The sequence below is a fragment of the Alexandromys fortis genome, unplaced genomic scaffold, assembly GCF_014885135.2.
Source record: "Alexandromys fortis isolate MF-2015 unplaced genomic scaffold, M_Fortis_MF-2015_v1.1 scaffold_329, whole genome shotgun sequence".
NCBI lineage: Eukaryota > Metazoa > Chordata > Mammalia > Rodentia > Cricetidae > Alexandromys > Alexandromys fortis.
This window is the reverse complement of record NW_026068249.1, coordinates 577117-597971: the sequence shown is the minus strand read 5'-3', so window position 1 is coordinate 597971 and position 20855 is coordinate 577117. Positions and strand designations below refer to the sequence as shown.

Genomic DNA, 20855 nt, shown 5'->3' with positions numbered 1-20855 from the left:
AGATGCTTTAAAGGAGGTATTCTGGTAGCAGCCTCAGCGTTCAAAACAGCTCATTTGGGAGGGAGGAGTCAGCAACGTCACTAGTTACTAGGCAAGGAGATGGAGACAGTGTTCATGTGACTTGTCACATGACTCCAGAGCAGCCGAAAGCCAAAATGGGACGCCAAGCCTGGTGAGAAATTGGTGGGGAGGGCAGCTAAAGGGGATTGCATTCGAGGGGTTACATGTAGAGGGAATACAGTGGTGGTCAGCTCCTGATGGAACCCACCTGCCCTCCCTGCAGCCTCCTAGGTCTCCTTGCTCTCATCATCACTGGCAAATGCACTTACAGCCCTGAGCCGGACCAGCACTGGATGTGAGTGGATTTAGTGCCGCCTGTACTTTACCTTCTCTGCAGCCACTGGCTCGGTTCAGTTCTCCTTGCCCTCTCCTAGTGCCCACTCTCTAGCCTTACCCAGTAACCCTTAGGCTAAATCTCCTGTCTTAACCTCCTCTGAAGCTTTTCTGCATCTGGGATCTCACCCAAAGTCTCGGTCCTTAATCCCAAACCCTTCATGATCTGGATTTCCCATCCATGGCCTAACCAAGTCGTATCCCTGACCCTGCAGGCTGCCCTCAGGCTGGGTGTCCCTGGGCCGTGTGGACCCTGAAGAAGAGCTGAGTCTCACTTTTGCCCTGAAACAGCAGAACCTGGAAAGACTCTCAGAGCTGGTGCAGGCTGTGTCGGATCCCAGCTCTCCTCAATATGGTGCCTATCAGAAGTGGGGGCAGGAAGTGGGAGGCAAGAACAGGCAGGCACTGGCTGGTGCAGGTCATGTAGGGTCACGTTTCTCGTATGACAGACAAATGGCAGTAACTGCCACGTTCATTTACATACACACCCCAACTCTTCCACTGAATTCTTCAGTCTTAAAGCTAAGAACAAATCTAGGCATGAGGTAGTAATCCTAGATACTCAGGCTAAAACAGGAAGGTTTTGAATCCAAGGCCTGCCTGGGCAGTGTAACAAGACTGTCAAGATTTTTTTTTAAGTGTTTTTTAGGGGGGCGGGCTTAAGAAGCTCGTTGGTGGGGTACTCACTTAGCATGTAAAACCCTAGGTTCAACCTCCAGTAAGGTGAGGGTAGGGGTGGGGTAGATGTGTTTAAGAGCACATGTTTTATCATCAGTTCTAGATGTAAAATTGTGACTTCTACTTACCAGCTACCAAATGGAGAAATAGCACTTAGTATGTATAATAGATTATCAAATCACGGTCCTCCCCCAAACATCATATCTATTCCTCTGTCCTCTGTTCTAATACTGAAGTTCTACTTCAGCTCCTAAGTTGCCTTTGGATCAATCCACCCTGGCCATCCCTCTTGCCACCAGCTCAGTTGTTTATTCTCTCTCCTGAACTACTGCCCAGCACCCTAACTGGTTTGCAGTTTCCTCTCCTCCACCCCATTCCCCAGAGCACTCCCCACACTATTCCAGAACATTCTCTCTGATGGTCAGGCTGGATTGGATCCTTCTCCTGCTTAAAGTCCTGCATGGTGAGGCAAGGGTGTGTGTGTGTGTGTGTGTGTGTGTGTGTGTGTGTGTGTGTGTAGGATGGAGGTGGGGGAGGGGGCATCCTCAGATCACCCAAGAAGTTCCTTGCATGCAGGAAAGAATGACTCATCATTATGTTGTTTAAAATCAACAAGTATGAAGATCTGAGCTAAATTAAATGGCTCTGTATAATTGGCTCCAAAAGTTTGGAAAATTTTTCTGAAGATAAGCTTAAACTGGGACATTTAAAGTTTATTAACTTATTCCTTGCATTTTTGTGACTGCAGCAATGCATGCTGTGCGTGTTTCCTGGCCATGACATTCCAAGTCTCTCCAGCCTTTTCTCCCCTTAGACTCCCAGTATGCCTAGCACCAACACAATCCTCCTTGAAAAGTCTTGATGTCTACTGATTGAGGTCCAAACGGGCAACCCAGGAGAGTAATCAAGACAAGATCCTCTTCTGAATCCCTGCAGGAAAGTACCTAACCCTAGAGGAGGTTGCTGAGCTGGTCCAGCCATCACCACTGACCCTGCGCACTGTCCAAAAGTGGCTCTTGGCAGCTGGAGCCCGGAATTGCCATTCAGTGACCACACAGGACTTTCTGACTTGCTGGCTGAGTGTCTGGTGAGAAGTAATGATTGCCCCATGGAGTCAATTGTCCTACCAAGGAGACAAAATACTCCCAAAGAAGGAAGTTGAGAGCTTGCTGCGAGCCTGTGGGTAATAGCTAATGCATGAGGAGAGGATGACTGGCTGGTACGAGGGGCTCAGGCCACTTCTCCCCTCCATGCTTCCTGTTTTCTGACTTCCAGGCAGGCTGAGCTGCTGCTCCCTGGCGCTGAGTTTCATCGCTATGTGGGGGGACCTGCGGAGACCCAAGTTGTAAGGTCCCCACATCCCTACCAGCTGCCCCAGGCCTTGGCTCCTCATGTGGACTTTGGTAAACCCAATGGGGTTGATGGAGGTTGGGGAAGGCAGATGTAGAAGTGTAGATGCCACAAGAGGCATAGGGTGTTGCCAGAAGTAGAAGTATCTGTAAGCCCTCCATAAGCCTGACTCCTTTCCACAGTGGGGGGACTACACCGTTTTCCCCCTACATCATCACTGAGACAACGCCCAAAGCCACAGGGGGTAGAAACTGTTGGTCTGCACCTGGGAGTGACTCCATCTGTGCTCCGTCAGCGATACAACCTGACAGCACAAGATGTGGGCTCTGGCACCACCAACAACAGCCAGGCCTGTGCCCAGGTGAGCATGCGAAGCCCTGGCATCCTCACAACCTCCTCAAGATACCTTTAGTGCCTTACTACCCTGGACCTCACTCTCTGATTCATGATCTCTGATTTGACTGTTTCCACAGTTTCTGGAACAGTATTTCCATGACTCAGATCTGACTGAGTTCATGCGCCTGTTCGGTAGCGATTTTGCACACCAGGCATCAGTAGCCAGAGTGGTTGGAAAACAGGGGCGAGGCCGAGCTGGGATCGAGGCCAGTCTAGATGTGGAATACCTGATGAGTGCTGGTGCCAACATCTCCACTTGGGTCTACAGTAGCCCTGGTATTGCTAAAAGAATTCGTTGGGGTAGGGGGAGTGGTTTGGAGTAGGCTGTTGATCTCTGCTTTGTTTTATCAAGGGGGTGCCATGGACTGAAGGGGGAGCCTAGCACCTCTTCAATGACCACTCATCCCTTCCTTTAAAACAATCCAGGCCGGCATGAAGCACAGGAGCCCTTCTTGCAGTGGCTCCTGCTTCTCAGCAATCAGTCAACCTTGCCACATGTACATACTGTGAGTTACGGAGATGATGAAGACTCCCTCAGCAGCGTCTACATCCAAAGAGTCAACACTGAGTTCATGAAGGCTGCTGCTCGGGGTCTCACCCTACTTTTTGCCTCAGGTAACCGTCTACCCTAAACTCAGACTTGCCACCTATCCAACCTGGACGTGTTGTCCCAACTGACACTTCAGCCTGGTTTCGGCCTCACAATAGGAACTCAGAGCCTTAACAGGGACTGACATGACCTGTAAACTCTGACCTGCAGTAAGAGGTGGCACCTACATTTTTTCTCTGGCATATGAGCCTACACCCTAAGCTCTCACTAACTAATCTGAATATTTAATGTCTCTTCCAGGTGACACTGGAGCTGGATGTTGGTCTGTCTCTGGAAGACACAAGTTCCGTCCTAGCTTCCCTGCTTCTAGGTAAGCACCCTGCAAATCTTGCACTTGTTACTTTGGCCCCCACCAGGAGCTGCTATGACTCAACCTTCAGTTTTACCTGTCTTGATTGCTGTTCTCCCCTCTTTTCTTCCTATATGTCCCAGGCTACTAGCCTCCTGAGCAGAAAATGGCCACCAATATTTCTCTTTCTTAGTCTCTAGGCATTTTAGTTACAGGATTTTGTTTTGTTTCTCATGTAAAAACTATGTAAGTCAACTCAAGTCATGTCTTGAGAGCTTTCAAGCTCTCAGTAAACCCTGTATGCAGGTTTGCACAGTCTTACTCCCTTTTCCAGTAAGACCCAGACCACACCCACCTACCTCCACACATCTTGGGAGTCACCCACTGTTTGAATACCGTCTTCTCCTTAGCCCCTATGTCACTACAGTAGGCGGCACCTCGTTCAGGAATCCATTCCTCATCACAAATGAAGTAGTTGACTATATCAGTGGTGGAGGCTTCAGCAATGTTTTCCCACAGCCTTCATACCAGGTTTGTGCATGTTCATGTGGATATGTGGAGGATGGGCGGGGGGAGTAATCCTCAGTCCAGCAGCCTGCTCCGTAGGCTACTGGCCAATACTCACACTCAGAAATGTCCTTCAGGAGGAAGCGGTGGCCCAGTTCTTGAAGTCCAGCTCTCATCTACCACCGTCTAGTTACTTCAATGCTAGTGGCCGTGCCTACCCAGATGTTGCTGCACTTTCTGATGGCTACTGGGTAGTCAGCAACAAGGTCCCCATTCCATGGGTATCTGGAACCTCGGTGAGAATCAGCTTAGCTCTAAACCCTCTACCTACAAAATCTTGCACCTAGAACCCCTGACTCCTTAGAGACTTCTGATCTTTACAAGCATGGTTCCTCAAAAGTCTTGTAACTCTGAAACCTTGACCTATTCTTGCATCTCCATCTTGCAGGCCTCTACTCCAGTGTTTGGGGGAATTTTATCCTTGATAAATGAGCACAGAATCCTCAATGGCCGCCCCCCTCTTGGCTTCCTCAATCCCCGGCTCTATCAGCAGCATGGAGCAGGACTCTTTGATGTAAGTGCTGGGGCAAGGGGCTGGATGTTGTCATAGGACATGGAAAGGGCTAACATGAACGTGGGGGACTTCCGCTATATGGGATTCTCTCTGTGATATGAATATAAATGAGATACAGTCTAGGAGGACGGGTACCAGCAGACCCAGATCTGATGCCCACCACCTCCTCCCAGGTAACCCATGGCTGCCATGAGTCCTGTCTGAATGAAGAAGTGGAAGGTCAAGGTTTCTGCTCTGGTCCTGGCTGGGATCCAGTGACAGGTTGGGGAACACCCAACTTCCCAGCCCTACTGAAGACTCTACTCAACCCTTGACCCTCTCCTGCTGGGAAAGCACAATTGCCCCCTGTGCTACAGGAGAAGGCTTAGTCCCTTATTCTGCCTCAATGGAAGCCCTGCTAAACTCTTAACACTTGCCTCCTGCAAACATCTTTTCCCTAACCCTCAAATGCTGTGAGCAGGATTGACTCCCAACCCTGCTGTGTTCCATCAAACTCAGGTCTCCTAACGCAACAAGATGCTAACATCACATTTCGTCTCACCCTTTCCCCATCTCTTCCTCTTTCCAACTTGAGATGTAAAAGGAGGATGAGGCGGTTACCTCCCATTCCTGATATCATCAGGTCCGTCCGGGCTTACCACCTCTGCACTGACTGGATGCTCCATTTCTCTTCACGTTTCCTTCTCCATTCACTTTGATGAGACCTTTGCGCTGTTTAGTCTTTCTTCCCCTTGCACCGAGGTGAAATGGTCTCCCTGACATTTTATCCAGTATACACTTCTCAGTCTTTGTGTTTTTGCTTTTAAGAACAAGTTGCATAGTCTAAAGAAAGTTAAAAATTTGTAAATTCAAAGTGTTTTAAATAGGTTCTCATTGGCAAAATTTCTCAACAAAATAAATAGGTCATTACAAATGACTGTCACGTTTAAATTTTGCTTCAACTTTTTTGTCATTTTTTTTAAAATTTACATTTTATTTCCCCCTTCTTGGCTACAGTAAAGCAACATTTGGTTTTATTTCAGCTGTTGGATATTCACAAACATCTAGCTTCTGTGAACCTGGGTTTTTGCTCCTTCCATGAGTTTCCTTTTTCCTTAGCTTCCAGCACATAGCCACTCTAAGCATACCAGTTTGCCTCCTTTTAGGCTAACTCCAAGAATTCGGGTGTTCTTCATTGCTCCAGCGTCATTCATCACCCCTCAAAACAAATCACTGACATCTATACCCATAGTGATTGATACCTCTAATGTAAGATACCTCAATATTTCATCTTCCTCCTAGCCAAATCTCAACTATTTCATCTCTTGGTATATGATACAATGAAGCACAATTAATAAAAACTCAGGGAGAGAAATTGGAGTTCAATCTGAAGATCCAAAAAGCAAAGCAGGCAGTTCTTTGCTCCTACCTCAACCTCAGTCCAAAATGACTGACGACCCTGCCTCCAGGAATCTCAGAATGAGCCTGTGTGTGAGAGCTTCTCCTCCATTTTATAATCTTCTCTAGTTCTTGAATTAAAGGTGTGCACCACTGGGATTAAAGTCATGCACCACCCAGTTTCTATGGCAATCAGTGTGGCTACTGGGATTAAAGGTGCAGGTCATTGTGGCTACTGGATTAAAGGTGTAGGTCATTGCTGGCTGGTCTGTAAGGCTGGCCAGTGTCGCTGTTTTACTTTTCTGATCCCCAGGTGAGCTTTATTTATTAAAATGCAAGTGAAATGCCATTATAGTACAATGCCTCTTTCAAAACCTATAGCCCTTAACTCATTTTTTCACCTCCTTATTAACTTTAACCAACAAGTTCTACTGACTTTCCCTTTCAAATACATCTTTATCAGCTAGTGTGGTGGTGCTCATCTTTAATTCCAGCACTCAGGAGGCAGAGGAAGGCAAGTCGCTGTGAATTTGAGGCCATTCTGGTCTACATAGAGAGATTGAGGCAAGCCAGGGCTACATAATGAGACCCTGCCTCAAAAATGCGCGCGCGCGCACACACACACACGCACACACACACACATACACACACACACACACACACACACACACACCCCTTCATCTCCACTGCAACTGCATTACCTTTGAGCCCATACTGTTTTCCTCTAAACTTTAAGAAGCACTTGGGGTGGGGAATCACTCCCAAAGCCCCTCAACACCCTTGACCTCCCACCCATGGGTAAGTCATCTTCCAGATCAAGGAGTATATTTACTTGTACAAACTGTTTGAACATTACTGGGTAAAAGTCATGGGCATCAAAACCTGCCTTCAAAATCAGGGAATAAACGTTAATAATATATGACACTTGGAATTAGGCAACTGATATTAACTCCCTTTCTTCCCTGCACTGTACCTACAAGTAGCCGGGGAGCCATATAGTACTGAATCGCCAATTCCTTTGCCTTCCTTTCCCAGACCGTTGTTGCTAGGAAGCCAGAATCTTATCCTATTTAACTTTGTATTCCTAGACCCCAGCCCAGTAGCTGGCAATTAGGAATTAAATAAACGACTGTTGAATTGCAAATATGCTTCACTCGCTGTGACTTTGGCATGCTATTTCTTCAGGATGAAACACTCTTCTCTCTCCATTTACAGCAGCACATTCCTAGGATCGTAGAGGGTGGGAGGGACACTCACCAAATCCACTACAACCCTTAAACGGCTAAGTAAGGGAACTACAAAGACTAAAGGCTGTCAGGACACTGACAGTGGAGAAGTGTCTGACCGATGAGTCCCCAAACAAAGTCTGCACCCAGGCGAAGTGCTCTTCGACCCCACTCGGGGTGTCGGCCAGAATCGCTCAGAGCTGACCTCCGCCTGGCAGTCTACACCTAATTTGCCCACAGTCAACTAGAGGTCGCCTGGTGAGGCGGCCGCAGGCCCGCCCAGAGTGGTGGGCGGGAACTTTAACGTCACGCGGCGTGCGCCTGGGCGAGCGGAAGCGGAAGTGGCTCTGTTCGCCGCCTCTCCCACCAGCCCCATGAGCTGCAGCGGCTCCGGCGCGGACCCCGAGGCGGCGCCGGCTTGTGCCGCCTCGGTCGCGGGTCCGGCGCCTCCGGTGTCGGCTCCCGCCACGCTGCCCACCAGCACAGCCGCGGAGAGCAAGGCCAGCCCCGCGGGGACGGCAGGGGGACCCGGGGCTGGAGCCGCCACTACGGGCACGGGCCCCGTAGCGGCGCGAGCCGGGGAGCCGGCGGAGCGGCGCGGGCCAGGTGAGCGCCGGGGCCGGGTGATGGGGGGGGGGGGTCTCGGACTGGGCCCCGCCGCGGGGGAACCCTGCTCTTCTCACCTCCGTTGTCGGTTCTCCTTCAGCCTCGGTGGCAGCGGGCGGCGCGGCTCCCCCTGAAGGGGCAATGTCCAACGGGGTTTACGCCCTGCCGAGCGCGGCCAACGGAGAAGTGAAGCCCGTAGTGTCCAGCACGCCACTGGTGGACTTCTTGATGCAGCTGGAGGATTACACCCCTACGGTGGGCTTCCCGCCTGAATAAGGCCTCCTGGCTCTCTGCCGTGCCTTTCAGTCACACCTTCGTGCTTTCAAGCGTCCTCTTTGCTATACTACTAGCTCTTTTTATTCCTCCTTCCCATCCAGCGCCTCATGGGTCATGGCTAACACTGACTGCTGTTTAATTTGATTTCTCAGATCCCAGATGCAGTGACTGGTTATTACCTGAACCGTGCTGGCTTTGAAGCTTCAGACCCACGCATAATCCGGTTCATCTCACTAGTTACCCAGAAATTCATCTCAGATATTGCCAATGATGCCCTACAGCACTGCAAAATGAAGGGCACAGCCTCTGGCAGCTCCCGGAGCAAGAGCAAGGTGTGAAAGGAGGCTCACCTTCCACAGCAGTACAGGCTAATTTGTCCAGAAACCCCTTTGGGGAGCAGCATCCTAGGGGAGGTATTGGGTCTACTCAGAGCCACTCAGAAGGGACTGGAATCTGGGATTACTGTGCTCAGCTGGTGATCTTCCCTCTTCCCATAGGACCGCAAGTACACCCTCACCATGGAGGACTTGACCCCTGCCCTCAGTGAATATGGCATCAATGTGAAGAAGCCTCACTACTTCACCTGAGCCACCTAACCCAGATGTGTTTGTCTTTTCCTCTGTCCCCACAACAGCCTGTTTTCATAATAAACTTTATTGTGACAGGCAGGGCTTATCCCTCCCATGTTGGGAGACATCATGTGGCAAGTGACAAAGCTCTGAGCCCAGCCCCTTTTGGGGCTACAGTGGTAGGGATGAGCCCCATGACTGGGGTAGTACCATGATTGGAGACAGGGGAGGCAACCAGAGGCCTTCAGCTTTGGGGAAGTGCACTCCCCCAACCATGTTTTGACACCTCTGGAGTCTGGGCAAGGACCTTCCAGTCCTATTTGTCTTGCATCTTCTCCAGGATAGGCACAATCATGTCAAACTTGGGTCGCTTTGCAGGGTCTTCATTCATGCAAATCTTCATGAGCTTACACACGTGAGGGGAAATACCTGGTGGGATGGTAGGCCGAAGGCCTTCCAGTGCCACCTGCAGATTTTAAGGAATAAGGTGAGCTTCAGAACTGAGTTGATCACGTTAAAACCTTATGACCCTTCAATGGGCTTACTATCTATTTGTACAAACCGAGAGGAGTACATGTATCAGCAGCTCTGTGCTCACCTTCATTCCAATCTCCATATTCGAGAGGTCAGCAAAGGGCACTTCTCGTGTCACCAGTTCCCACAGAAGCACTGCAAAACTCCACATGTCTGCTGAGCGTCTGTTTGTGTCTTCAGGCTTCTTCTGCAGGGCTGGAAGGAATAGGGCTTAGTATTCCAGCTGTCTCTGCCTCTCCTACTGTTACTGAGCTGGTTCTTGTCAATTTCTCAACATGATGCCCTCACTTACCTTCAGGGGCCACCCAGGCAGGTGCATACATGCGCCCTGGGCACTGGAAAGAGAACTTGACATCAGCCATGCTGATTCGAGCAGTCATGTCTTCATCAATCTGAGGAAGAGAAGTTCAAAAAAGTGGGTCCTATTGTAGGCAAGCAGAGGGCTTCGGGGCCCAGTAGTAAACTTGTGACCTCACCATTACACTACGGCTATTTAGTGCATGGCGAGGTATGAGAGGCTCCAGTGTGTGGAGAAAAGCCATGCCTCTTGCCATGTCCAAAGCAAACTTCACAGCTTGGCTCTGGTCCACAACGAAATCTAACAGGAAACAAGAGTCAATAATTTAGAGTCTGTCTCTATTCTAGTCCCTTCCCAACAAAGCCAGCATCCTTACTGGTGCCTTCATGGAGTACATTGTAGAGAGATCCATATGGCATCCAGTGTGTGATAAGAGTTGGATGGGGAGCTGGTGGAGCCTGGCAAGCACCGAGCACAGGAAGTACGTTTGGATGTGAGAAAATCCTGGGGGAAAGAGAGAGTGGTGAGACCCAACAGAATTTCCCTCGTCAGTACTATTTGGGGTTCAACAACAGCTTCCACTTCAGCTGTCCCACCTGAGCCGGGGACACTCCTCATTGAAGTCCCTGCTTTTCCTTGTACTCCAGTCTCGAACCTTCAGCACCTTCACAACAATGTCATTGCCTTGCCAGCGGCCTTTCCATAGCTGAAGGACAGACAGGTAGAGGTTAGGAGGCATTAGCTCAGGTTATACTATTTCCATTAACTGGGAAAAAAAAAAAAAAACTCAACCTTAGCAAGACAGAGTGGCAGTTTGTATTAGAGAGGGAGGAGCAAGAAGGGCAAGGATCACCTCTCCAGAATGATTCTCATTGAGCTTTGCCAGAAAGTTGAGCTGTTTGAAGTCAATACCGGAGTGTTTGTTGAGGGTCCCATTTCCTGAGAATATGAGCAGGTCAGGTATCACTTCACCCTAACCCACCCCCATGGCCTAGGATCCTGCATTACAACCCCTCCTCCCACAGTAGTGACTCACGGGGCCGAGTGCGAGTGGTCCCCTTCCAGAATGTATCCTTGTATGGAATACGGTTGAGATTCTGGCCCATCTTCTCTGCCCGTTCTGGGGAAGAAAAACAGTCTTAGCCTTAAGTATAGTATAGAGGGAAGAGATACAGGATGGGACAAGAGAACAGAAGCTAGGGGTAGAGAATGGACCTCGGAGAAGCTCTCTAAGGGGTGCCTTGGCTTTGTCAACAGGCATCTCTCCATACTTGTTACAGATGCTTACAAGAGCCCCGTTAGCGACCAGGTCCTGAAAAGAAAAGATAATTATTCAGGGGCCTTTGTTACTGTCAGTCACAAGCAAGCATGAACACATACAGTGCACAATCCTGTGAGAGTCACACAGTAGGACTGGCAGGATGGGTTGATGGTTCCATGCTCAATTTGTTTCCCACTCATCCTAGGATTTGGGGTCTGAGTACTTACCTCTGCCACCTGGTCTTGACCCCAGAAGCAGGCATAGTGAAGGGGCACATTCCCGTGCTCGTTCACTGCATTGATGTCAGCCTTGTACTGTAACAGCTGCACCCCGTGGCCAAGAAAAAAAGACAGTCCCAAATAAGATGTTTGTCTAGGCATGAGGAAGGGGAGAACAGTACACATGCTCCATAGGACAGTGCCTGTTACTGACTTCACACTGCATGTGAGATGTGGATGGTGAAGGGTTTACCCATACCTTCTGTACAATGTCACGGTGCCCATGACTGGCCGCCAGATGCAGGGGGGTATCATCTCCACGGTTCATCACATTGATCCGTGCTCCCCGCATGATCAGCATCTCAACTACTGCAGAACGGCCTTCTCGGCAGGCCCAGTGCAAAGGCGAAAAGCCATGATCGTCCCTTTAAGAAAAAGGCATAGACACTTAAGCTGGAGTTGGGGAGTTAAAGTTTTGATAGGAGGTTGGTTCTATATTCACTGAGGTTTGCCTCTCTAATGCTTAGTTCTTATTCACGAAGTTCAATTCAGATTTTCTCTTGAGCTTCACACCCAAACAATCACTTAGATGTCCCTACAACTGTAAGGTTTATTACTTTAATGACCACATCCTAAAACCCTTCCTCTAGCAGTTCTTCATTAGGTGATAATACTCTTCATGGAGTCCTTTGGCTTCCGCTGCCTTGTCCTCCCTTTAAGGACAGTGTTAGAAATCAAACCCAGGACTTTGTACATACTGGCACATGCCATATACTAAGCTTTATCTCTAGTCATATATCTTTAGCAACACCTGCAATCCTTTGTTTCCACTGCTTGTGCATTTTGCTGTAAAGTTACACTGACGACTGCAAGAATCTGTTAATATGTGCTGTCTTGCCTGTTAGATCATATGTTTGAGGACAATCTGACAGCTGATGTTCTCTGCAGGTTAATGGGAGAGGGGCATATTGGAGAAGGCTGGCCATAACTTAGGAGATGAAACATGCTTACTATTTGGCTCTGGTATTGAAACTAACATCTAAAAATGGAATGGAATTAAAATGTTTTGGAGGGATATAATGACAAGGAAACATGCTTTTTGATTACTGATGAGGCAGACAGCCACACAAAACAGAATTTTCCAACTTCCAACCCAGGACACACAAAAGAAAACATTAATGGAAGCTTTAGAATAAAAGGTATATCTGGTTTGTATTTTTATTCCCTAGGAACACATATTTTACAAAGAGACGTGTACAAACAAAACAATTGGGTGGGCTGGGTCACACCGACAGCCTGGAGCCATAAAAGGAAATTCCCTCCAGTCCAGGGATGCAGATCTAAGGGGCGGAACAGGGGGCGGTCTGTGGTCTAGGCCTGCAGCCTCCAGATGCCTTAGTGCTGTGGTCACTTCCTGTGAGGGGGCTGGAGGAGGAGTCTTGAGCTGATCCAGGCTTGGTCACCCAGAATCCCCCAACAGCTGAAGGAAGTTATGTAGTTAAAAAAAAAAAAAAAAAAAAAAAACCTCCAGTTTGTTCTTCTAGTTTGCCCTCATCTGCTAACACTATTAGCAAAAGCTTTCCCAGGATATGAGCATATCCGTTGCTATCAGTCTTGTCTCCCAGACTTTTCACCGTTCTGATCTAACAGCCTCCAGCAGTTTGTGGCCTCAGAATAAGCCCAAGCTTGAGGGCAAAAATAAAAGCTCAGGGTTTTGCCTATTGTCACCCTAGGGCCTAGATTTCTATCTCAAGAAAGCCTGCAGGGAGTTAACCACCTCCAGCACCACACCCTATCCCCTCATTGCCACCAAATCTTTCTGGTTTCCCTAACAATACCCTTTCACCTTTTGACAGCAAGGAATCTTCAAAAATACCACTCCCACTGGACAACAGCCTAAACTTCTGTTTCCTTACCAACAAAACAGAAGTCAGAGCTTAGTGTCTGCCAGAGAGAGTATACAAATTATGTGAAAAATGAAACAAGTAACTTGGATAACAGAGAAATAACACAGCCTATAGGAAACTGGTAAAACCTGGTCTAGGATGACAGATGATCCTTTGCAACCTAAAAAGTACACTCTTAAAGTCACACATGGTGGCAGCAAACTGAAAACCCAGCACTAGGAAGCTGAGGCAGTAGGATGGAGAGCTAACTACATGACACCCTGTCTCCAAAAGCAAACCAAAGCTACCTACCAAACTTTCCCAATACTGCTTTTCTTGCTTTTTTTTTTTAATCAGCCAGCATTTTAGAAAGTGCTCATGTTTTTTCCGTTTCCTCACTTCTCGTTGACTTTTCTACCTGTCATCTTAGGGTATAGATTATGTCTGACTTAAGGACTCTAGCACCACAAGTGGTGTTCCTTAGTTGAAGGAACCAGTACAATGCAGTTTCCTGTTACTTTTCTGCAATAGCATTCACAGAGATCAAATATATCCTAAATGTAAGTTAATGAAGCCTTTTAGATGGTCATTCATATTCTTTAACTTCTCAGGAGCCTCTGCTACTATTGATAGCTCTCCTTTGATTAAACCATTCTCTAATCTTAACCCATTTTCTTATTTCTCCTCCAGGTGGTTGCTCCCTGTCAGTCAGCCAGGCTTCTAATCCTGTGCCTTAATTTTTTACTCTTTCGAGGTACTATTTTTCACATTATAGAATCTTCAGATACCATTTAGCTGATAATTTGTCTCTTGGTCTCCCAGACAGACCTCTCCCAAACTTCAAATCTACAAACGAATACCCTGCCTAACATTTCCCAGTTGCTGTAGGGTCACCATAACTGCAGTCAGTCCAGAAACGAACATCAGCAACTTTCAAGTATCCAAATCTCACGAAACCCAGATCATCCTTAAGTATCCTCAGTTCCTATGCCAAGTCAATTACTTTATCCTCATGACTCTGGGGGATCTCACCACTTCTAGTTTTTCACCTGTCCCAATTCTAGTTCAAAACATCACTCCAAAGCCACTGCATCCAGGATGACATTTGACAAATGGGTAGTCTCATCACTGCACAGCTTCAGAACTTTGCTTACAGACATCTGTCCTTTTCCACTTCTATCCAACGCCCTAGAGCACAGAAACCTATCCTCCAACCACATGTAATTCCAGACAATTTCCTGGCACTGTGGTGTGCCTTTGACATGAGTTCATAGAGGCTGCAAAGCCAATCTGGAACCCGATTGTGAAGCTTAATAAAAACTCAGTTCAGACACAGCTTCCTCTGTGTAGATCCCCCGCCCTCAACAGTCCGTGCTTACTACTTCTCACACTGGATAGCAAAGTGAGTTGCCCCCCCCCCCGCCCGACATGAGCACCCCAAGTAGCGGAGAGTGGACTGATAGTCGTCCTCTCGCTTGCCAGCGCTTCAGCTCACCCCTGATTGAGGTCGTTCTCTGTGTTGTCCAGCCACAAGCGCACAGCCACCGCGTTGCCCTCCCGGCACTGAGTGAAAATGTCGTCCATAGCGGCGTCCCGGCACTGAGACCCGGGACTAGGGAAGCCTTGGGGGACTGCAGGAAAGCAGAGACAAGAGGATGAGTCCGTCTCTGTTCGCTACAGAAGAGAAGTGTCTGTCCAGGGGTGAGAGGCTAGGCGTCGTGAGAGGGACAAGTGGTTGTCTGTGAAGGATTTCGGGCAGTGGACAACCACTGGGCGCGAGGGACAGGCGGAGTCTGGCGATGTAGGAGAGACTGGTAATCTCCTGAGTTGGTCTTCAGTAGGCACCGAGTCCCGATCCGTGAGTACCGCTTGGGGGAGGGAGGGCAAGCTGCAAACACCCGGGGGAGGGGACAGGGCTCCTTCCCGGTCGCCCCGGCTCCCAGCTCGGAACTGTTGCAGAGATCGCAGAGACAGGCTTGCAGAACCAATATGGGGTAGGGCGCTGAGCTATTCGCACTCACCGGGACTTGGGCCGCAGGCGCCTTCTCCGGGGAACTCCCGTCCGGCCGCGCCCGCCTCCCGGCCCCGCCCCGGCCTTCTCCGGCCAGCGCGGGCCGCCGTCCCTCCCTTCCGACCTCCTACTGCCTCTCTAGCTCTCCAGCTCCTGCACTCGATGGTGCTCTGCTCTGCACCAGCCGCTCTAGCCACCACAGGCGTTCATTCGGTGGCTTCCGGCTGGATTTGGTCTGAGTCCAGCACTAGAACTCCCTGACGGGATCTGCACGTGCGCCGCCGCAGCGTGGGCTCCGGCGACCCTGCTGTCCATCGGCATGTTCGAGGAGCCCGAGTGGGTCGAGGCGGCCCCAGCAGTCGTGGGCCTCCATCCCGCGACAACGCAGACCCGGCCGGCGACTGCCCCGCCAGTTAAGGTGAGCGGCCCCGGGACTGGGCTGTTTGAGGCGGCGAAGCCGACTCTCCCGGGCCGCCTCTGTGCGTGCTGGGGACCGGGAGAGCCTGCAGTGCTGTCGTGGATCGGGATGGAGGGAGTTAGTCCTTATTTGAAGATCCGGAAACTAAAAAACAAAACAACAAAAACTGACCTTAAAATACAGTTGGTGAGAAGTTGGTGCGGAGGAGAGCGTACCTGAGACGTAGAAAAACGTGGAGAAGCCCGGGGGCAGCAACACACCGGGTTCGAGGGTATCCAAATAGGAATGCGAGATTCGGAGGGTGGAGCACAGAGTAAATGAAAGGTTTAAAAAGGTAAGTTTAAGTTTTCTACACTAAGGGTAGAAGTCAGTGGAGTTGTTTTTAGCAGCGGAGTGGTTTCTCCACATTTTCTATCACCTGGCATCACTTTATACTGGAGATCAGTTCCAGGGATTCAGCATGGTAGATTAGTACTCACTACTGAACAGCATCCCCGGTCTTGAAAAGGTTTTTAGTTTACTGTAGAAAGTATATTGGACACAATCAAAGCAGGTGACAGGGAGGGTTATGGGAATCACTATTCAAAGGAGCTTCAGGGAACCCAGAACTTCCAAGGTAAATACCTGGCCAAGGACCAGCAGCAGGACTTGCGCCACAAATCAGCTTCCCAGAAATATTTTCCTTTGAGCCTCCTCAGGTGTGGGGATCCCTCCTGAGGGGGTTCCTGACTTTTAGTGGAGCCCAGCCTTGTAATGCAGGCCACTGGCCCGCCTGTGTGCAGCTTCACCCTATCAGGCTGTTCTCTCTGCTGCAGTTAGGAACATCTTTAGTAGACCTCTGTGATGGATGCTGCCCTTCCTTTCTCAAGAAACCTCTCTGGCGCTCCTAGAATGCTGTCAGCTGCTGTCTTGTTTGTAACCTTAGCACATTCTTCTAAGGCACATCACCTGACAACCCTTTACACATTTTTAAAAGTAGGGTAGAAGCATCTTCCCGCTCTCCAGTTTCCCAGAGGTTGGGATTGCAACCTGAAAGTCCTGGGCTTGTCAGACCTCACAACAAACTCTTTAAATTGGCTGGGAAGTATCAGCAGTATCTGAGCCAAGTCCCCATCTCCCGTTCTCAGACCTACTCTCATCCCTCGTTTGCCTCCAGGGCCGCAAGCGCCGCCATCTCCTAGCCACATTACGGACCCTGGAAGCAGCATCTCTTTCCCAGAAATCCCCCAGCCCCCCTGGCAGCGATTCTGAGGAGGAGGAGGTAGGAAGGAAGAATAAATACCTCCAAAGGACCTCACTTGCCAATACCTCTAAGGAAGTAGGGGAGAAAAGAAAAAGAAAATGTCAAAAACAGGTGTCATCTGTCAGTGACTCTGAGGACAAGGAAGTAGAAAGGAAATGCTTAAGACAAATTTCTCTTGGTGGGATCTCTACTGAAGAAGAAAAAGGAAAGAGGAAATGCCAGAAATATTCCCACTCACACCCAACCCAGCCCCTGGACAGTGTTGGCCAAACAGGTACCAGTATATGTGTTTATGAGGTGGGGAGGGGGGACTATGAGCTGACTGTATAGATGACAAAGGTCTCTCTCTCTCTCACACACACACACACACCGTGGGCTGGATGGTAAAGGGCACTTTTATCCATACCACAGACTCTGTCTTAAGGACAAAGGAATAACCAGGATGACTTGCCATGTCCCTGAATTTAGGGGATCAAACCTCAAATGTCTTCTCATCTCCCTCTCTGCAGTTCACAATTCGAGGACAAGTATTGCTACAACTGACCCATCGAAGCCAAGCCCTGAGTCCACATCCTCTAACTCCTTACATACCTTGAGCCGCAAACAGTGGCGGAACCGGCAGAAGAACAAGCGGAGACACAAGAACAAATTTCGGCCACTTCAGACACCAGAGCAGGTTCCTTCCAAAGCTTCCACAGAGGAGACTGAGACGCTTCCTGCACCAGCATCAGACGATCTGCAGGCTCGCGCTGGAGCCCTGCGAGCACGCATGACACAACGGCTGGATGGGGCGCGATTTCGATACCTTAACGAACAGTTGTACTCGGGGCCCAGCAGTGCTGCCCAGCACCTCTTCCAGGAAGACCCTGAGGCTTTTCTGCTCTATCACCGTGGCTTTCAGAAACAAGTGAAGAAGTGGCCACTGCACCCAGTGGATCGTATTGCCAAAGATCTCCGCCAGAAGTAATGGGAGGAGGGGAAGGGCTGTGCACTGAGTGAGGGTAAAGTGGGTGATGGAGGACTTAGACCAGACCAGCATGTGACCCTCTCTTCCACTCCCAGGCCTGCATCCTTGGTGGTAGCTGACTTTGGCTGTGGAGATTGCCGCCTAGCTTCAAGTGTTCGGAACCCTGTACACTGTTTTGACTTGGCCTCTCTGGACCCCAGGGTCACTGTATGTGACATGGCCCAGGTAAGCACCTCTATGTATCTGGCCTGTGCTTTTTCTGACCCTTCCTCCTGGTCTTCCCATCCTATTATCCACTTCAGGCACTGGTGTTGAGTTTCTCCTTACAGTACTGTGTGCTCCTTCTAACGTTTGTCTTCATCAGGTGCCTCTGGAGGATGAATCTGTGGATGTGGCTGTGTTTTGCCTTTCACTAATGGGAACTAACATCAGGGACTTCCTTGAGGAGGCAAATCGAGTGCTGAAACCAGGGTGAGTCCCTAGGACACAGATGAATTTTTGTGTGCATACATGTGTCTACACATTCACACGACTTCCTCCTTTTCCCAGGGGTCTGCTCAAAGTAGCTGAAGTCAGCAGCCGCTTTGAGGATATTCGGACATTTTTGGGGGCTGTGACCAAACTTGGCTTTAAGGTCATATACAAGGTAAGGGTCCCCAAGAGGTCTGCCCCTGTTTTTGTCCTTTCCTGGATAATGGTGTTCAAGAAGGAGACTGTAACCACAGAAGCAGACATTTTGCTCTTTCAAGACAAAAGTCCAGGAGGATCTGTGAAAAGTTCTCTAAGCTGGAGAAACACATGGAGAGGTATGGTTGAGGTGAGGATTTTGTAGCTTATTGGTGTTTTCTGCTCCTAGGACCTGACCAACAGCCACTTCTTCTTGTTTGACTTTGAAAAGACTGGGCCTCCTCGAGTCGGACCCAAAGCCCAACTCTCAGGCCTGAAACTTCAGCCCTGTCTCTACAAGCGCAGGTGATCAGTGTATACCTGTTAAAAGGGGAGGGCTCAGACTCCAAACTCAGAACTCTGAAGACTGGACCTACCTACGCTGTGAGCCAGGACCTGGTGCCACCCTCCTTCTGTACCAAGAATACTGCTCAGCTCTACTCTGCTGGAGCCTTCTTGGCTACAAAAAGCATGTAGTTACCTGAGCAGGCTCAAGAATGAGGAGTTTATTGTCAAGGGTTTGGTGTATCTGGGAACTGTGAGTTCCTTCAGATATCATGTAAACTAGTTGGCTTGGAATTGATGGATCTCTGGGTTTGGTTTCTCTTCATTTTTCAGAAGGCTCGTGGGCACTCCACTGTGCCATCTTCTGTGTTGTCTAGTCTCTGCTCATCCATAGTTTCTGCTCCTTCAACTACAAGGCTACAGACACACAGCTTTTGTCTCATGGCAGGTCCCAGTGCTAGTTTGCCAGTTGGGGCTGGGGGTTATTTAATTTCATTCTTGGAGCTGAGAATCATTTAATTTCTTTTTTCTTTCCTTCCTGTTGTTGTTTTGAGACAGCATCTCACACTAGTCCAGGCTAACCTCAAATGGCAGTTCTCCTGCCTCAGCCTCATAATTATTGGGATTACAGGCGAGGGCTGCTATACCCAGCTTAATCACTTAATTTCTGACTATTCCATTTCTCATTTGAAAAATGTAGAAGTTTTGTGTTCCAGCATGTTAACTGAGTTAACTGGTAGTTATCTGCAAGGTTCATTCTGATGCATTCCCAGCACTCTCCTGTCGTTTCTGGTTCTGTAGATCTGCGTAGGGTCCTAGAAATTCTTTCCTAGTGGCTTTGGGTTTTCTCCTTGAAGGAGGAAGCAAAATTTATTCATTAAAAGTAAACGTGGCAAGAGAACTGGGATTTCGAGAAGATGAAGACCATTTCGAGGAGAATAGGTAAGAATGAGTAATGATTGGGTGTGGTGGCACATGCCTTTAATTCCAGCACTTGGGAGGCAGAAGCAGGCTCCAGGGGATACACAGTGAGACCCTGAGCTAAGGAAGCATAGAAGTATTGCTAGTGTTAATAACACACTAAGTTCAGTCATGAGAGGATGGGAACATGGTACACGGTTGTGTCAGGAGCTTGTTACTTGCCCTTACTACTGGTCTATCAGAACCCAGCACCCAGATGGAGGAAAGGGGAAAGGGTCAGGGTTTGCCCACTGCCCACAATTCCAGCTAAGGTGTACTGGGACAATTAGGGAAGCATGAGGTATTTATTACTACTGCTGAGGATTTGATGAGCCTAGAATTACTCCTGCCCTGAAAAATAAAGGCAAGGAAAAGCTCAGAGGCTGGATGGTGTGGCAGTGGGTGCTGCTGCTTTGGCACTGGCTTGCATACGCAGAAGGTGCCCTGACGATTTCCTTATGCTCCTGACATCTTGTGCTAAGTGTAAGGTGAGCTTGGGTCCAGTCCCATGGTACCATTTTGAAGAGATAAAGAGACTTCACAACAAGCAGCAAGGAGTCAGCCATTTGGGCTGATGGAATGGTTTCAGGAGGCCACCCGAAATAGTGTAGTATCTATCGGGCAGTAACAGGGATTTTCCCCTTTGAATGTCCACCAGACCTGTCATTCAAACCACCAAGTCAAGCCAGACTTGCATTTCCTTGACTCTCCTACTCAGTAATTGTGCTTGGAATTATTAGCAAGGAGATGGGGAAAAGTTATGGAGATCAGGGAGCTCTCCTCCATTTTCCAATGCAGCCTCTCTGACTTAGGTGAGGCAAAGCTGGAAGGGAGATTTAAAGCCACCACAGTGGCCAGTTACTTATTGTTACACAGAATTATACATGCTGATTTAAATTATTTATTCCTTGAGCTGATCACGTTAACTAAGAATATCACAGTGTGTGTGTGGGGGGGGGGTCAGATGTTTCTGTGGTTGAGAATACTGGCTGCTCTTGGGGAAAAAAATGCAGGTTCCATTCCCAGTACCCACAAAGTAGCTTGTAACCTTTATCAGACTCCAATGCCCATTTTGGCTTCTGGGCACACCAGGCTCGCATGTGGTTCACAGACATACATGCAGGCAAAACACTCATAAAACAAAGTAAAATAAATAATTAATGAATAAACAAGATTATAGGCTTGCTACAGCCTCAAGCAAAGCTAAGTAAACAAACAAACAAATAGAACAAGAAGATTATAGGCTTGCTTCAGCGT

At 48.9% G+C, this 20855-nt stretch overlaps 4 protein-coding genes across 4 annotated transcripts; 3 read left to right on the top strand and 1 right to left on the bottom strand.

Moving 5' to 3' along the window:
* The first annotated feature begins 122 nt into the window (after positions 1-122).
* Tpp1 (tripeptidyl peptidase 1) lies at positions 123-5727 on the top strand. The gene is made up of 13 exons (XM_050131337.1): positions 123-172; positions 284-355; positions 609-748; positions 2008-2158; positions 2347-2474; positions 2604-2782; positions 2895-3093; positions 3244-3432; positions 3668-3737; positions 4127-4247; positions 4361-4519; positions 4672-4797; positions 4971-5727. The coding sequence occupies exons 1-13, from the start codon at positions 129-131 to the stop codon at positions 5109-5111; spliced, it is 1719 nt and encodes a 572-aa protein (XP_049987294.1). The 5' UTR covers positions 123-128; the 3' UTR covers positions 5112-5727.
* Positions 5728-7730: 2003 nt separating this feature from the next.
* Taf10 (TATA-box binding protein associated factor 10) lies at positions 7731-8950 on the top strand. The gene is made up of 4 exons (XM_050131332.1): positions 7731-8006; positions 8107-8261; positions 8435-8614; positions 8780-8950. Exons 1-4 carry the CDS (start codon positions 7775-7777, stop codon positions 8867-8869), a joined length of 657 nt encoding a protein of 218 aa, XP_049987289.1. The 5' UTR covers positions 7731-7774; the 3' UTR covers positions 8870-8950.
* On the bottom strand, positions 8918-15211 carry Ilk (integrin linked kinase). The gene is made up of 13 exons (XM_050131327.1): positions 15070-15211; positions 14544-14679; positions 11422-11587; positions 11172-11267; positions 10899-10995; positions 10720-10803; positions 10537-10622; positions 10280-10389; positions 10060-10187; positions 9862-9983; positions 9678-9777; positions 9450-9580; positions 8918-9317 (listed from the first exon to the last, which is right to left on the bottom strand). Exons 2-13 carry the CDS (start codon positions 14630-14632, stop codon positions 9168-9170), a joined length of 1359 nt encoding a protein of 452 aa, XP_049987284.1. The 5' UTR covers positions 14633-14679; positions 15070-15211; the 3' UTR covers positions 8918-9167.
* Positions 15212-15228: 17 nt separating this feature from the next.
* Positions 15229-18940, top strand: Rrp8 (ribosomal RNA processing 8). The gene is made up of 7 exons (XM_050131326.1): positions 15229-15477; positions 16634-16994; positions 17230-17683; positions 17783-17912; positions 18052-18158; positions 18237-18333; positions 18544-18940. Exons 1-7 carry the CDS (start codon positions 15379-15381, stop codon positions 18661-18663), a joined length of 1368 nt encoding a protein of 455 aa, XP_049987283.1. The 5' UTR covers positions 15229-15378; the 3' UTR covers positions 18664-18940.
* Positions 18941-20855: the final 1915 nt, after the last annotated feature.